Here is a 16,621-nt window from a genome sequence, read left to right on the forward strand (position 1 = left end):
CTATTTATTTATCACAGGTAATATTATCGCGATATTCAACAACGCTATCGCATATTTTCCTCATATCGTGCAGCAGTTAGAATTAGTTCAAACCATTTTAGTTCGAATTTGTTCAAGCTTGCTTTTTTTAATGACATGCCTAATATGTATGGCAGTCTCCCTGTTTGAATTACATGTGTATTTGACAAATAAGCCTGATGAAGCATTAGAGAAACATGATGTTTGCTCTTCCACTAGCAGAAAATGCTACAATCAAGAAGTTGCATGAGTGTTAACAACTTTGCAGAGATAAAATATAGTTAGATTAATGTCCTCATTTTGATCAGAAAACATCTGATTAAAATAAGTAAAAAAAATAAATAAATAAATAAGCAATCTGTCCGATCGTTCAATGCCAACTTTCGAAAACAGTTAGCAGTTTTTGATACTCGCTTGATATGCAATATTCAAAAAGAATTCCGGTTAAATAAATACCCAGCCCTAGTTGAATCAATATTTTTCCAACACCCCACGCACTACATTTGTAAGTAAAAACGGCATTTAATATTTCTGTCATAATTGTATTATTAAATATATCCGACTGCACTGATATCACTAAACTCTATTACATAAAGCCAGTGGGTATCAATCTAATCTCTATTGTGTGAACACTGGTAGCAATGTGACGAAGCCCCCGAACCAAAACAATGGCACAGCAGATAAATGTTATCTTTCTACACAGAAATAATCCTTTTTCAGCAGAACCAGGACATCTGAAGTTGGTCAGGGATATTTAGTGGGTCAACCACTTCAGACAGAAAAAAGAGGCAGTGAGACAGACAGACAGAGAGTTAATAAGTGGCTGTGTCAAGGCCAAGCAGTCATGGGCTGATAAAAAAGAGATTGTGGCTTCCCTGAGGGAGTGTGTTCTAGGCCAACACTGGCCTGCCTGGGGGCCTATCATCATCTGCTGTGTCCATTCAGCAAACCACAGCAGCACACTTTCTCTGACATACACAATCACAAACAAACACTAACACATACACACAAACACTCTTGACGTGTGATATCTGTCTGGGTGAAATATATGGAAATGTATGTGCTGAAAAAAAGAGAAGAGCTGTGAGATTTCCCCCAGACCTCAAACAAAATGGACAAAAATAGGTTTTAGCTACTTTCACTAATTAATATGACACAATACTGATTCGACTATAGCCGGTTAATGGAAGCTTTTCCATCTGCTGTTCTGACCAGCTGGTGTCAGTGAGGTTGTTCCTTGAAAAATCCTCTGGTACACAGGAAGTTTAAATTACATTTAAGGTATGTTTAGAATAAGAAGTAGAGGTTTAAGGTAGTCAATGACAGTCATCATATATGGAAAATGATGTCACAGTACTGGCCATAGCATTTGACAAACAAATGATGTCTGAGAGTTGCAGTGCAAAACACACGGACAGAACACATACTACAGCCAAACCGATAAAATGGACTGATGATATTACAGTAGCTTCCCATACCCATATCCATATTGGTGTATATGTGCAGCAATACGTAACGCGAAATTGCTTTACAGAAATGCCAATTATATGTTTATGACAATTAAAAAACAGTGGCACTATTAAAGGGAGGGGGTGGTAAGCTATGTCGGGTTTTTATTTTTATATATATTTATAATTTGTATAATGTCTGTCACTGTTTCTGTTACTATTTGTATGATGTCTGGTACTGTTTTTTGTTGTTATGATTATTCTTAAAGAAACATGTAAATGCCATGCAAACTCCTTTGTTGAATGAAAATGTTTCACAATAAACATATTTGAAACGAAAAACAGTGCCACTATTACATACAGAGGACTTACAAGTTTATTCTAAAAATGCAATTGTTTTGATCACAGTTCTGAGAACCAAAAGTAAGACATCAGCCATGGAGCTGTTCACGGCAAAAAGCTCTGATAAACCCGCTGTACACTACCTGCCCAGCATCAAATGGCAGACAAAGTTCACAGCAAGCTGGTGAACATTTGAGAGCCAGATATTCACCTCAGGAGTTAGTGGACTGGACACAAAAAAACAGAGTAAAAAGGAAGAGTGAATATGGAACTTCATCAGGTCGCTATAAACACAAATCTGATTAAATGTTATTGTTGCTCTGTCTCTGCTGGATGTGTAGAAACTACTAAAAACGTTATAGTTTCCATATCAACTTTATGAAATGATAATATATGTGAATGTTTTCCGCTTGTTCTGCTGACACCAAAAAACTCAGTTAATTCAGCAAGCTGGGTAGTTAACGTTAGCAGGTTGGCTTTCAACAGACATTTTTTAAAAACAAATTTACATGCAGTGTATATTTGTATGTTACAAACACCATCCAGTATTGCAGCGTTTACATTAGTATTATGTGCTGCCCAGGAATCATGCCCCACTCCACTGACTAAGTGCCCATTCAATCAAAAAAAATTTTTTTATTAATAAGCAACACATAAAAACGTGAACATACCACCAAAAAAATTGCCTAGCATGAAAATTATCCTAAGTATTTATTAGTAACTGTGTGTAAACTGCTGCTTTCCTGGCTGGTGATATACAGTATACAGTAGTGTTGTGTTTACAGTGAGAGCCTGTAGCCGACAGGACGGATGTGAACTCACTGATCTGGCCAAGTCAAAGACAGTCCCTCCATTCAGCAGAGGACACAGGGTAAACCGTATGACAGCCCCACACACACACACACACACACACACACACACACACACACACACACACACACACAGTCAGTCAGTCAGTCATGACTTCATGACTCCTGACTCCAGTTTTCTGAATAGTTCACATATGACAGCTCCTCAATAGCTGAAACATACGTTTCCTACTTATGGTAGATTTGACTCAACTGGAAAAAAGAAAAGAAAATTTCTATTTAAACAGAGGGATTTCCAATAAAGCTTCAATTCAAACTGAGGGAAAGAGTGAAAAAGGAAAATTACATTGTAGGCTATGTGATGCTAACTTCTTCTGTTAACTTTTAGCCTATGTTCATAATTCTGTCTCGCTCCACTCAGCTCGTCGCTTAAGCTCTATTAGTTACACCCGACATTATTCTGCTTATATTTAGCCTATTTAATTCTACAGTATAATATTTTATTCGACTCCCTTCTACTCTTCAGTTGTATATGGCTGTATACAGGGACCAGCTAGCTGCGCACAGTGAAAATCGATGCAGGGAAACGACGTGTGGAGTGATGCTGCGTTTGACCCGTCCGCTAACGTAAACTCACATGAACAAAACCGTTAACGTCAGTGCTCCCACACACCGGCCATGTCTCCGTCTGACATTCATGTAATCCTCCAGGCAACACACACACACACACACACACACACACACACACACACACACACACACACACACACACACACACACACGCACACACACACAAACTCTGTGTTTGGGTCAGACTACTTACGCCCTTGGTCTGGGGAAGCCCATGGATAACAGCACGTCCAGGTTGGAGCCACATTTCACTGAACCCGACCGATTCTGCCGGAGCCTCCGAGGGAGGATTTTACTGTAGAGGTCCTCCTTGGCAGCCATTGTCCACTGTGTCAGCCAGTCCGCTACAAGCACGATACAGTCCACCACCAGACCTCCAGCTAGTCCATGAGCTTCGGCCGGGTCCGCATGAATGGAGAGGTAACGGCAACTACGCGAAGCGGAGCTGAGAGCAGAGCTGTGCGGGCAGAGCCCTATACTGCTACTCCGCCCACTGGAGGAAACAGCAATTAGATCTGCTCACTGAATGTACAGTGGCAGAATACACCATATAATGGAATAGATCATAATATATGGGGTTTGAGGGGGAAAAAACGTCATACAATGTGACTACCTGTTATTTAAGAAGTGACAGGTTAAATGATGCTTCTTTTTAAGAGTGATATAGGCTACATGACTATTACAAGCTGCACAGTATGACAAAACACTGAGAGAACACTTGCTTTTAATTTGTGTACAAAAACATTAATTATACAAAGATGATGTGTTTAGATCTATACAAACTATGTATCACACGTACAAAAATAATTACATAATTTTTACATTGTTGTGAGTGATTGATACATTTGACACAAGGTTGTCAACTCGCTACACCTTAAATTAATCTCATATAATCTGCAACAAAATTTTGAAAAATGCAGATTCACATTTTTTTTTGGGACAAAGTGAAGCAATACCTGATGTTAGACTAAACATAATTTCACCAATCTGATACATTATTATTACACAAACTATCACCTCATCATCAAGAGTAAAGATCCTTTTAGCAACCCTGATTATTTTTTATTCATAGCTTTCATAGAATATCATGTAACTGGTTATGATCGTTGCTGTCCATTGTAATAATAAGTCATATGAAAATGGCATTGGGCCTCATTGAGGGCCACACTGTGCTATATACAACCGATGGCCCTGAGTTGGCCTTGAGTAGCCTGACTGAGTCGTGGGGAGATGTGAGGTTAGTGTTGGCCGCTGACAGTGCTGGCAGATGGGTTGTATGGTGTGATGACACAGAAGACACAGCCTGCCTCCTGGAAAGCTTGCCTCATCTCCACCTAGAGGGCCAAACACAGACTGCATCAGACACCAGCGCATTGATGTCAGATTCACAAATACAGTACATCCTACCTCAGAATTAACAACCCAGAACATGTTAATTTATTGATATAGCCAAGATCTTTAGACTTCAAGAAATAACTGAGCAAAGAAGTTGGCTATGTACAAGCCAACTTCACAAGCTATGTAAGGGCTTGAGACTTTACATACTGTGACAGTGAGGTTAAGGGCTGTCAAAGCATTTTTTCACCATCATAGAATATGTCTACTTAGGTCTACTTTTAAATACAGAAATCTAATGTAGTTCTGTAGATTTGTGTGAACTTACGTACGGTTTGTTGTATGTTTTCTTTTCATTTTACTTGAATGAAATAAACTTTGAAATCCAGCAGGTCACTAATATCTAAGGTAACTAAGACACGGGAATGTCAACATTAATACGAAGCTCCAATCCCATGGCCTCAGACTGGCATAGATAGGAGATGTCAGCTAAAGACAACAACATCCACATAGTGCAGTCTTACCAGTCGCTCATCATCCAGACACAGACCCACCACGGCCCCCCCACTGCCAGGTAACTTCACCGCTGAGCCAAACTGCAAGAAGCAGCAAAAACTTTATGAATGCAAAAACAGACTCCTGCAGGCACATACAGATAGAGATGGAGAAAGGAGTGAATAGTACTGTTCAATAAAACATGCTGTGCTCGACGCAGGTAGTGGAACCCTTAAGTACCTACCTGCCTCGCCAGCTGAACCATCCTGAGATTCCCAGGACCCAGACAGTCATCAGTGTAGACAGACCTGCGGGACATGTTGTTACTTTAGCTATGAGTGTAACTGCAATACAAGTGCCTCACATCAATATATACTGTTTACCTCCGCAGCTCAAAGTTCTGGTCCATCAGTTGTGCCAGACGCCTCCAGTCTTTGTCCTGCAGAGCCGTCCTGAGGGAGAACATTTTCAATCAGTGCTCAGACAAAGCTTTCACCATGAATGTTGTGAACTTCTGAAATGCCACAAGGACAAAAACTGGGTACATTTTATCAGCAGAGTTGCATTACATTAACACTTTGCGTGGTGTGGTATTTATTAAAACTCACAGTGCATAAACATTTCACACATTTCAGAAAGCCCAAGGCCAATTTGAGCTGTGCAAAGGCTAGACATAAATCCCATGATTATATATGCCTTGTTTTTGCCCTGCTAAACTTTGATCAAAACCTAATCTGCTATATATTGCATAAATTCTTGATCAAGAATCCACTTTCAAGTACTCAAACCAACCTCGCTTCATCAGTCAGCTCTGCAAAAGTCTTCATGGCTTCAACTACCAGAAGCTCCCCTGTGGAAAGACAGAGCAGCATGAAACTAGTTCAACCAACCATTCCATGTTTATAGCTTCTTAAAGGAATAGATAGATGGAAATATGCACATGGGCTAGCATGTTATTCTAAAGGACTGAAGAACATTTTGGTCTGTTTATAGAAAAATGAAAGTTGTTGAACCTTTTGCTGCAGCCAATATCTGGGGATCACCAAAGCTAGTACGATTTATACTCTGAGAATCACAAACCTCTGCTCCAAATTTTGAAACAATCCATCAAGTAAATATTTAGATAATTCACTGGATAAGTGAGTTTTTTGACCTGCTGATGAAGCTACAGCAAAATTCAGGGGATAAAAAAAGTCTTGATTCATCCTCTAGGGATGTTGGATGTCGGTACTAAATATTTGGCAATCCATCCAATAGTTGTTGAGATATTTCAGTTTGGAACAAAGTGGTGGACTAACCGACGTTGCCTAAAATATGGCTAATATCACTATCTCCTTTTCCAAATATCAGAACCAAAATCCTATTGATCGAACAGTAGTCTATATCCACGACGTTCCACTTCCGGGATTGCTCCGTTGCCGCCAGAAATTTCGCCAGATGTCCCTCTTTTCGGCCGGATGTCCGTTACCTTCCGCTTTCTTTGTGTTGGAATTTTAAACTCCGGTGAATTTATGAGGACTATGGTTAACTGCTCCTCAGATCTCTGGAGGGTAAAAATCTGACAGTTAGCTAGACTATCTGTCCAATCTGAGTTTTCAGTTGCACGACTAAAATAACTTTTGAACCTACACGTTCCACCAAAACAAGTTCCTTCCTAGGGCTATTTTGCAGGGACACCTGGGCTGCGTCCGGTGCTTAGCGCCATCCAAGACGTTTGTGATTGGTTTAAAGAAATGGCAATAAACCAGAGCAGGTTTTTCTCCCATCACGGAATGCTGTGTGGACTAGCCAGATCTTCCTCCGCAGCGCTGTGGAGGAAGGTCTGGCAAAGCGAAACTAATTGAACAGTAGATCTTGTTTTATTTAGCAGTGACCTGACGAATCATAAAAGGCCAATGCAATGTTTGATATGAGACGCACCACTGAGCCAGCGCTGTCTGATGTTGCTGTGGATGCGTCCAGAGTCACTGGGGTCGCTCAGGTACGCCAGCCAGAACAGTGGGAGTCCAATCATGTCCATAGAAACATAGTTCCCTGAGAATGAAAAACACAAACACACATTAGGAAAGAAATGTTTTGCTTAGCATCTACAGACGGTGACTTCTATACCGTAGCCCTGCTCTTCCATGAGCTTCTTGCTGAAATCCATGTAGACTAAGCCTTCATAGACCTGTAAAGACAAAGGGGCAAACAATTCATGCTACTGTAGGTATTCAAATAAAGATAACTGACATGTTGTACAGGGGTGACAGAGTGCAGTACATTTGTGTAGAGCTGATTCTGTTACTGACCTGAACAACTCTGTCCTGCAGGCCAGCAGTGATGAAAAGTTCATCAGTCTCTACGTTGAGAATGAAGTTGGCTCGGATCGGCTTTGGGAGATCCTAGAGTGTAAAATGGGAATATATGAATAGATAAATATTAAGTAGATACATTTTTATATCATTTCACATTTATTTATTCATTTTTGAGACATTTTATCAACTAGTCAGGGGCCGTCTTTTGTCTCAGGTGGGTTTTTATTTTTAAAAACTTTGATAATTACACACAAAAGTGTTGCAGTGTTGTTTTCACGGTGTGTAACTTCACTGGATCTGTGCGGGAAATCTACTGAATTACTTACTGAAAACATGAGAGGCTGATGTTTATTTTTTGATAACAGCAGTGGAAGGAGTGACAGACTGATGAGAAAATCAAGTGCTAACTCTGATGCCTTTGGTAACACCATGAGATGGGACAAATCCTTACGTTGTCTGTGATGTTGTAGAATTTCATAAGACACTTCAGGGTAGCTGAGACAATGGCACTGTGAAAAGAGAGGATCGTAAACAAGTAAATTATTAAATTAGTGTGCAAAATTACCTTTAAATTGGCCTATACAGAACATCAAACTAAAACGATTTACCTGCTTCCAGCAAGGCCCTGCATTAAAACAGAGACACATCATTTCATCATGGCATATAATTTTTTACATTGTATGCTGTGACCAGTTTTTGAATAGATCCTCACCACTTGCCGAGGAATGTTGGTGTCGTACTTCAGTGTAAAGTTCTGCTTTGTCAAAGCAATACTGCAGTGAGACACACACACACACACACCACATCAAATGAGCGTGAGATTAAAGGCCACGTCAAATCTACTGGAAGTAACTATCTTTAACAAGTCAAAAACAAACCAAAATGAAAACTTCTTTCACCAGTGCAGTAAAATCATTCCAACCTGTTTTCAATGCAAATCTATTTTTTTTGTTTAATCTATTGTGATTGGTTTAAAGAAATACCAATAAACCAGAGCACCGTTTTCCTCCCATCGCCGAATGCTGTGTGAAGTAGCCAGACCCTCCTCCAGCACGCTTTGGAGGAGGGTCTGGCAAAGCGAGACTACCACTCTAGTAAAGTTGTTAGCAAACAGCTGCTAATTTACACACCCAGCAGTTAAAAAGTAACATTATCATTGATGTGAAGTCGTGTTTCTGGTGACCTGATGAATGTAAGTCTTATATTCACTCTCTTTTGGTGTCACATTCTGCCTCTCTGTCTCTCCCTCCAGCCACACATTTCCCACTTCCTCAAACCCGCCCATTGCCATTCTCTTCCTGTCCATCAGATGCCCTCTGACTTTTTCTCCTTTCCGTCACCTCACTAACTCTCAACCAGCCACTCTCTCCTGCCCTGCAACAGATCAGGTGCCAGGATGAAGAAACTGAGGGGGCTGTCAAAAATTGTGAGGGGGCAATTTTGTTTCATAAAAATAAAATTCAGCCTAACTTTAGACCCTTCCTGAAAAGTTAGCAGGTTGGTACCAACTGATTCCTTATGTCCTCTGGTTTGATATGATACCTATCTTCACTCTAGCTTTTAAAACGGAGTCCGCTACAGGCTCTGAAAAACAGACTTGATACAAATATTTTTAGATTCAGTGTGACACTTTCAGGGGATATCATTACCTCCATCAATAAAATACCTCCAGCTGCAGAACTTCCCTGACAAACATCAGGTTTTAAGTTTTCTCTTATTCTTCAGTATCAGAGTACTCCAGTTGTGATGACTGTAGATTGCAATAAGGAACTGCTAATAGCTAATATTTAAGTTTAATGGTGGTAATTTACCAAATGTGAACAAATATAGGGAGTTGTCTTGATTTTGGGGGGGGGGGGGGGACGACAGTGTCAGACTTTGACTAAAGCAAACATTTTAAAATAAATATTTTAAAAAAAAAAAGTTTATATAAAATAGGTAAAATTAGGTCCATTTGCAACATTGAAAAGCTGGTCATTGCAAAATACACACATGATTTTTGGGAAAGTTAGAGCACTATCCATCCAACAAAGTTAGAGGTAAAGAGATAATGCTAATGCTCATATTTGCTCCATTTGAATGTTATTAAAGATTTGATCCAAGAATATCTTGGTCTTGTGTTATCTCAGTTACTTATCTCACCCTTGTTTGGAGCAGAACTGGTAGAACTTCTTACAGGTAGCCTGCAGTAGCCGCAGACCTCCCAGGTACCTACAGTGGATGATTAACAGAACATTTAGAAAAAGCCTCAACATGACCAACTATATCATGTATTTTTGTTGTTGGGTACACACCCTTCCTTCCTGCTGATACAGAACAGATCTTGCAAGCTTCCAAACTCTGTGGGGTCATTGAGTGGATGAGGGACTAAAACCTACAAAGTCACAGAAAAGCACATGACTTATGCACAATATGTTGAAGGTGTTTCAACTAATGTGTGTGTGTGTGTGTGTGTGTGTGTGTGTGTGTGTGTGTGTGTGTTACCAAAGTCTGGCTCTCCACTAGAGTGACCTCGGCCCAGAAGTTAGAGATGGACATAGCGATGGTTTTTCCGTTGAAGCCGTCTGAGGGGTTCCCCATTAAGCCAACCCTGTGAGTCGTCATATATTTGGAAAAATCAATTCTTACAGTGTCTGTCAGGTTGCGTTCTAACATTCAATTGCACTTATTGTGAGTTAAGGATGAGGAAGAGGCTTTTATTTGCAAGCTGGAAAAACCACAGTAATCTGAGCTAAATTCAAACAGAGTTCAAGTGGCAATCAAGTGTTAATGTTTTCTTACCTAGCAAATGATCTGTATGTTATTGGTTTAGCAGGATTATCTTGTTGCTTGGTAGAGTAGTGGGTGAGCCACTTGGTGTAGTCTGACAGGCCCTGATGTGTTAGGAGGAAGCATGTTATTAGAGGAAACGTAAAAAAGAAATAATACTACTAAAGGTTTTCTTTTATATACAAATCCACTTATTAGCTGCAACAGAAAAATAACACACAGCATCTAATCCCTGCGTGAGGACAGTGTAGTTACTCAACTTGCCCTAAATATTACCACACCACCAGACATTAACAATTTACATTACATATTCTCTACATACATTTACAATATTCTCCAAACTCTATGTGCAATTCTCAAATCCACAGTTTATTTTTACCACATTGTACGCATTTCCTGTGGCTTGACAGTCAAGTGGATTGCACAGGTTTTCAAAATATTTGTATTACTTTTAAATGCATTTATCAACATGCTCACTGTGTAAATCCTCACACGCACCCAACCATCATAACTTTTCAGACATAAATGTTTCATATTTCAGTAATCTGGTAAACAGGTGCATCTTTGGATTTTGTTAGTAACACGTTCCTCTTCAGTTTTTAGTGCAGCATATCGTGCTGTGTGAAAAAAAACACAAAACATGGCTGATGAACTGAGGTAGGGATACAAACCACTTGTCCAATGAGCTGGAAGCCAGTAGGAAGCTTCATCCCAAACACATCGAGTTGCTTCTCGTTAATGAGCCACTCCTGAAGAGAAAGGAGCCCAAATGTACTAACCAGTACATTTATTACTTTACATTACTTTATTAATTAATGATGATGCACTGATATTATTTGTGAAGTAGGACTAATTATAGTTTAAGTGAGTAACATTTTTATCTTAGAGTTTTATCATAATGAAAAGCAAAGTCAAAGCATATACTGCCACAGAAGTTTAGTGCCAAGATTTAGTTTGTAGAGTAAAATTAAGTTTGAATGTGTAAGGCGGTAACATTATCAAAAAGTAATACCTTTTATTGAAATAACACTTATTGAATTAGGACTTACGAACCCAGAATCGTCCGAAGGACCTGTCGGTGGCTTGAGGCTGCATTCTGAGGAAGTCAGACAGGTAGGACAGTGTGTCTCTCCGAATGCAGTAAAACACCACGCTGGCCAGGCGGGATCCTGTCAGCCCTTCCTGCGGTTTCTCCAAAAAGCGAGTTATCCTGATTCAGAAAACTACATTAGATTAAAATCAAATCTGCAACATAGTGACATGTAGAAAATGTATGTGAATGAAGTTCTGAAACGCTCCACACACAAAAGTACTTCTAATGCTGCTGTTACAGCATATGGTGCATTATGGGACTAAACTAAGGAAAAAACGTCTTCTCACCTATGGGTGTCTTGGCAAACCTCCACAATGCCCCTGGAGCTGCTTTTCTCACTTTCCTCCAGCTCGTAGTATATGATCAGCTCTCCAGGCTGCTGCACACACACACACACACACACACACACACACACACACACACACAAAATGGGCTGCTTATGACTTCAACACCACAAAAGGATTAAACAAAAAGCAGTACGTGTTGGTTGTAATAGAGATAGAGATTTTCTCAATGGGTTGAAGTGTGCTAAGGCTGATGCTAAAGCAGTATCAAAATTTCTGACACGAGAAGTCATCCCAAGTTTTGGCTTTCCTGATGAAATCAGCTTAGACAATAGGCCAACAAAGTATGTCAAGCGCTCAGGATAAAGCACAAGTTCGGTTGTGTGTACTTGTGCGTACAGTGGTCAAGGACTGGTGGAATGAGCTGATAAGAAAGCTAAAGGGAAAGCAAGTAGAGAAAAAAGAATGGATTGGTTGACTGCATTACCACTAACACTAATGAGCATGGCAATGCAAACTAACAGAAATGCCTACAGGCAAACCAAGAGTCCCAAGACACTTAACCAGTAACCTGAAGCCAGGCGAAAGCACAATGGAAGAAAAGGAAGGAAGAAATGAACTTGCTCACACTCATTGTGCTCTACGTCAACTTCAGCAAGTCATGAGGATTGCTTGTTAGGGCTCTTTTCAGGCAGAGGGGAAAGAACGACGGGGCAGTGCGGGGATGCACCAACACCCTACAGTGGCCTCAGTACAGAAAAGGATACAAGGCGATGGCTCAACAAAGACACCAGAGATGGCAGAGAGTCACTCAATGCAGGTTTATTTGCAAGTAAACCAAGCTGTCCTGGACACATCAAATGACTTAAGAAATAGCTTGAGCATAGACAACCATTGTTACTTGCACATGACTATCTTTTATACACATGTTCCTCGCATCTTAAGATGGCCTCTAACAAATTATATTTTTAATTCAATCCTTACTCCCTGTCTCCACTGCTTCCCTTCCCTAATTCTGTCCAGGTCTTCATGACCCAGCCAGATCATTGTTTGGCAAGATACTTACGTACAGTACATGCTAATCAAACTGGTATTGTATTCAGATTTCAGCTATTTCTGCAGATTAAGTGATCACATATCTGCCTTTTTAACAGGTCCTAGTTCCATCTATGTAAAAAAAACACCTCTTGGCTTCACTGTCCTGGCTTAAACTGCCATGACACTTTCTAGGGGTTGCGATAATGTTGGCTTATCACAGCCTAATTAGTGCCCTGGGTTCTGCTACCCAAACACTATACATGTTGCAATAACCTAATCATTACCGCGTCATTGACCATACTACCTCAAAACGGAGCCAGGCACTGGTGAGCTTTTCACAATTATATGCACAGCATTGATTAATATCTGTATCTCAGCTTCTTTACAATGGAGAACCCTCCTCTGTGTGCTGCAAACACTGACCGGATGCACGTCTAGATTTCCTGTTCGCTCACCCAAGTCTGGGCCTTACTCCACCATTGTTAGGACCCAAATATATATCAAACCTGCACATCCTGTTACACACACATACACAGAAGCCAAGTCCAACTCTTGTGGGCCTAATTTGTGCTTTTAACATGACACACTAAGTGGCAACATAAGCACAATGTGTATTAAATAAGCACATATCATGATACCTGATTGATAGTGGATCCTGTTAAACTTACATAACTAGAAGGAAAAGGGAGTGTGTGGGGGACCTGTAAATGGAACTGGATTCAGTGGAACGGTGTGATTACATTGGGAGGTTACATCTGTTTGATTTCTTCATCACAATTGATTACATGACAGACATCACATGCTAAACCCAGGAAAACAAAGTATTAACAATAAGAGTGTACTTGTTTCCCCTACACCTCTAGGTCGTAGTATACGATCAGCTCTCCAGGCTGCAGCACACACACAAAAGGATGAGCTGCTCATGACTTCACCACCACAAAAAGATTTATTTGACCTTCATGAATATTGTTTGCACAAAACAGATTGTATGGTTTCATGTCCTCTAAATGAATAAATTATATTGTGGTGAATTACCTCTGATCTGAAGAAACGGATAACTTGAGCAATATCAAAGTTCTGGTCTGCACACAGCATGTCTCCTGCGATCTGCTTACACAAAAAGAAAATCATCATTGTATGACACATTCATTCAGTTCCACTAGAATACACTGAGCAGTTGTGTGAATGAACATGCTCCAACATCAACAGATGGATTCATCGTACCACAATGATATCATCCTGCAGCTTGCGGCTGCGTATGGCCAGCTCCAGGTCAGCCACGGCCCCGAGACGGTCCTCCAACGTAGTGCTGCCGTCATTTACAACGTTTTCCACCGGGAAGTCATTTGCTGTGGCCCAGCGTTCATAGTGCTTATACCTGGTCAGTGTAACAGATTAAGAATGGAGCAGGAGCAGAAAAATTTTTTTTTGGTAACAAACTGTAACAAGACTGCCGAATCAACACCAGCTGAGTCTGGGTTGAACTCACTTATCTGCATTAGTGACCAGATACACTTCTGTGAACAGTTGTCGCCTGGAGAGAAATCAGAGATGCAGAAGTTAACCAGTATATGTGTAAGAGTCAAAAGATAATCAGAAAGGCCTGTTCATGGTTGGGGCCACTTGTTACGCACATTTTGACCATTTCCCACCAAAAGTCAAGGATCTTCTTTCCTCCGATGCCAGGGAGTAAAGCCTTTGGTATGCCAGTTAGGTGGCTGTATAAGCCTGTGTCATCATTCTGGGAGATGAGACGTGGAAAAATAGATGGACTTAAATACAGGTTACAAATCACCATACTAACACACACTATGACAGCATATGCAACAAGTAGCATTCACTTGGCTATTCACATAGTATACACTATAGGTTACAGTATGTGTTCTTACCTCCATGTCTATGCTCATTCTATATAACATTACAAATGTTGATTAAAGACTCACGAGGGGTCAAGCTTATATGTCAAACACGCAGGGCCTACAGGCTTAATGTTGCAATTAATGCCAAATAGCTACTGTAGCTAGCTGGGGACCAGTATTGGGCAAGTTACTTTTAAAAAGTAATTAGTTACAGTTACTAGTTACTTCTTCCAAAAAGTGACTAAATTAGTTACTCAGTTACAAATTATAAAAGTAACTGGTTACTTCAGAAAGTAACTATTGCGTTACTTTCAAATACATTTTTAAATGCTCAAATGTGACCCCCACCTCCACCCCTCTTTAACGGAACTTAAAATACATGTGGATGTTCAATTATTTATGATAAATCTGAATATTATAATGAAATGGACACTTAATACAATACATTATTAACAGAAACAATGTACACAAATCTAAACTATTTTAATGTTGCTGTGGGACAAAGTGAGACTAGCCTCCAATCAAATGCCATGTAGGCCTATGTAGATATTATGTTTATATAGTGGATCGATACAAATAACACAATAGATGTTTTGGAACTTTTAATATTTATTGCCCCTCAACAGGCCACAACTGGGCAAAATTAAATTATGCTTGTTAAGCACTATACCAAAAATAAATAACAAATATATACACTCTTTGTAGTGCAAATAAAACGTTGAAAGATGTTTGAGTAAGTTTGAATTACTTAACACCGACGTGGATAGGCACATTTGCCCAGGGCATAATGTGCATTTCACGATTACATTCGTTCCTTTAATTTCTTGGAGGGAAAAGTAATGGCTATACTTCCATTTAGAGAAGGCTACTTTTGGATTATTTGGGCTCGCCATACCTGTCTCTCGTTGACTGACTCGCTTGTGTTGTTCGTTGTGTGTCCGACTATGCGTGCTTTCGAACACCCGCCCAACCCTACCTCTGATTGGCTTACCATGACATTTTACTCAACCTCAGCCAATCGTCAGCATTTATGCGCTTGTCTCGTGCACTGCCCACTAACCAAGGAAGAACAGTAAAAAAAGTCTTTGCCCCTCGGCTCAGAGATCTAGTTGGTCTGATGAAAAAAACAGCTTCAGTTATAGTAACGCGCCGCATTTTTTGGCAGTAACGGTAACGGCGTTATTAAAATGGGAAGAGTAATCAATTAGATTACTCGTTACTGAAAAAACTAACGATGTTAGTAACGCCGTTATTTATAACGCCGTTATTCCCATCACTGCTGGTGACATTATATAGCCTAAACTTTTCAAGTCAAACTCGGTATCATAGGTGTTCCTGGACACAACTATAGACATATACAATGGACACAACACGTCCTATTCTAACGTTACTTTTGGAGATACGTTACTCCACAGTGCTGTGGAGATACTGAGAAGACGACGCCATAGAAAACTTAAATAAGACAGCTGTTGCCTTTCTTTCTTGGTAAAGACACGTACTTAAGACGGGCATGTCAACAATTAGATTAGATCAATAATTCGGTATATAAGGTACTAAAAGGTATGGATTTTCCCAAAACCTCAACCTTCAAGTGGTCCCCTTCGTAATTCCTAATTCCACCACAACGCTCGGTAGGGGGCGGTGAAGACCGCAAGCCAATAATACAACATTTAATTTCATTAAAAAAAACCCGTTAAGATTGATAGGCCATATGGTCAGATGTAAGCCGAATGCACCAGTGCATCCTGACGATTCTGTAAATGTCCCAACTGTTGGTCTAACAGGTATACAAGACAGCAGACAAGTAACCCAGTGGTGTGCCCGATTCTTTAAGGTAGTTCGGCGTACTGTGAGGTGTATGACCACTAACGTTACATACAAAATGCGAACTTTGCACTGCTTCAAGATATCTCCTTTCTGCTGCAACATATAAGCGACTTACCTTAATTTGTGCCTCTAAGACGGTGCCGTGGCCGGCTACCAACAGTATACAGATCATTTGTGAAACTTCACGTTATCCTTATCCTTTTAATCAATAAAAATAGTGCAGGAGTTGAGAATTCTTTACGGTTAGATAGCTCCCAGCGTCAATGATGTAACCTACTTCCGCAAACAACCTTCAAAATAAAACACACTCACGACCATAATTTTACAGTCAATGCTCACGACCACTTCAGCAGTTCATCTTCTTGCTACAGACATTA

At 40.2% G+C, this 16,621-nt stretch overlaps 2 protein-coding genes across 6 annotated transcripts in view; both read right to left on the reverse strand.

The window, feature by feature from the left end:
- Positions 1-3,752, reverse strand: part of ubash3bb (ubiquitin associated and SH3 domain containing Bb) — a 40,412-nt gene extending 36,660 nt beyond the window's left edge. The window contains exon 1 of one of the 2 annotated variants that reach the window (XM_031283533.2): positions 3,441-3,752. In XM_031283533.2, the coding sequence (XP_031139393.1) occupies positions 3,441-3,568 (128 nt within the window). In that variant the 5' untranslated portion in view covers positions 3,569-3,752. The remainder of the gene's footprint in view (positions 1-3,440) is intronic. The other variant, XM_031283532.2, reaches the window with a different exon arrangement.
- Positions 3,753-3,954: 202 nt separating this feature from the next.
- Positions 3,955-16,585, reverse strand: LOC116038856 (glucuronokinase with putative uridyl pyrophosphorylase). Of its 4 annotated transcripts, none has more exons than XM_031283534.2 (23): positions 16,360-16,585; positions 14,193-14,299; positions 14,048-14,092; positions 13,783-13,936; positions 13,594-13,665; positions 11,524-11,612; positions 11,197-11,353; positions 10,815-10,892; positions 10,156-10,247; positions 9,859-9,964; positions 9,669-9,748; positions 9,517-9,585; positions 8,087-8,147; positions 7,983-7,999; positions 7,826-7,883; positions 7,369-7,461; positions 7,187-7,247; positions 6,998-7,111; positions 5,870-5,927; positions 5,461-5,529; positions 5,322-5,385; positions 5,107-5,178; positions 3,955-4,581 (listed from the first exon to the last, which is right to left on the reverse strand). In XM_031283534.2, exons 1-23 carry the CDS (start codon positions 16,414-16,416, stop codon positions 4,486-4,488), a joined length of 1,869 nt encoding a protein of 622 aa, XP_031139394.1. In that variant the 5' UTR covers positions 16,417-16,585; the 3' UTR covers positions 3,955-4,485. The 4 variants fall into 4 exon arrangements, with proteins under 4 accessions (XP_031139394.1, XP_035857595.1, XP_035857596.1 ...); XM_036001702.1 differs by having other exon boundaries at positions 11,524-11,615; XM_036001703.1 differs by having other exon boundaries at positions 13,594-13,668.
- Between the last annotated feature and the right edge of the window lie 36 nt (positions 16,586-16,621).

The sequence above is a fragment of the Sander lucioperca genome, chromosome 5 (assembly GCF_008315115.2).
Source record: "Sander lucioperca isolate FBNREF2018 chromosome 5, SLUC_FBN_1.2, whole genome shotgun sequence".
In the NCBI taxonomy this organism is placed as follows: Eukaryota; Metazoa; Chordata; class Actinopteri; order Perciformes; family Percidae; genus Sander; species Sander lucioperca.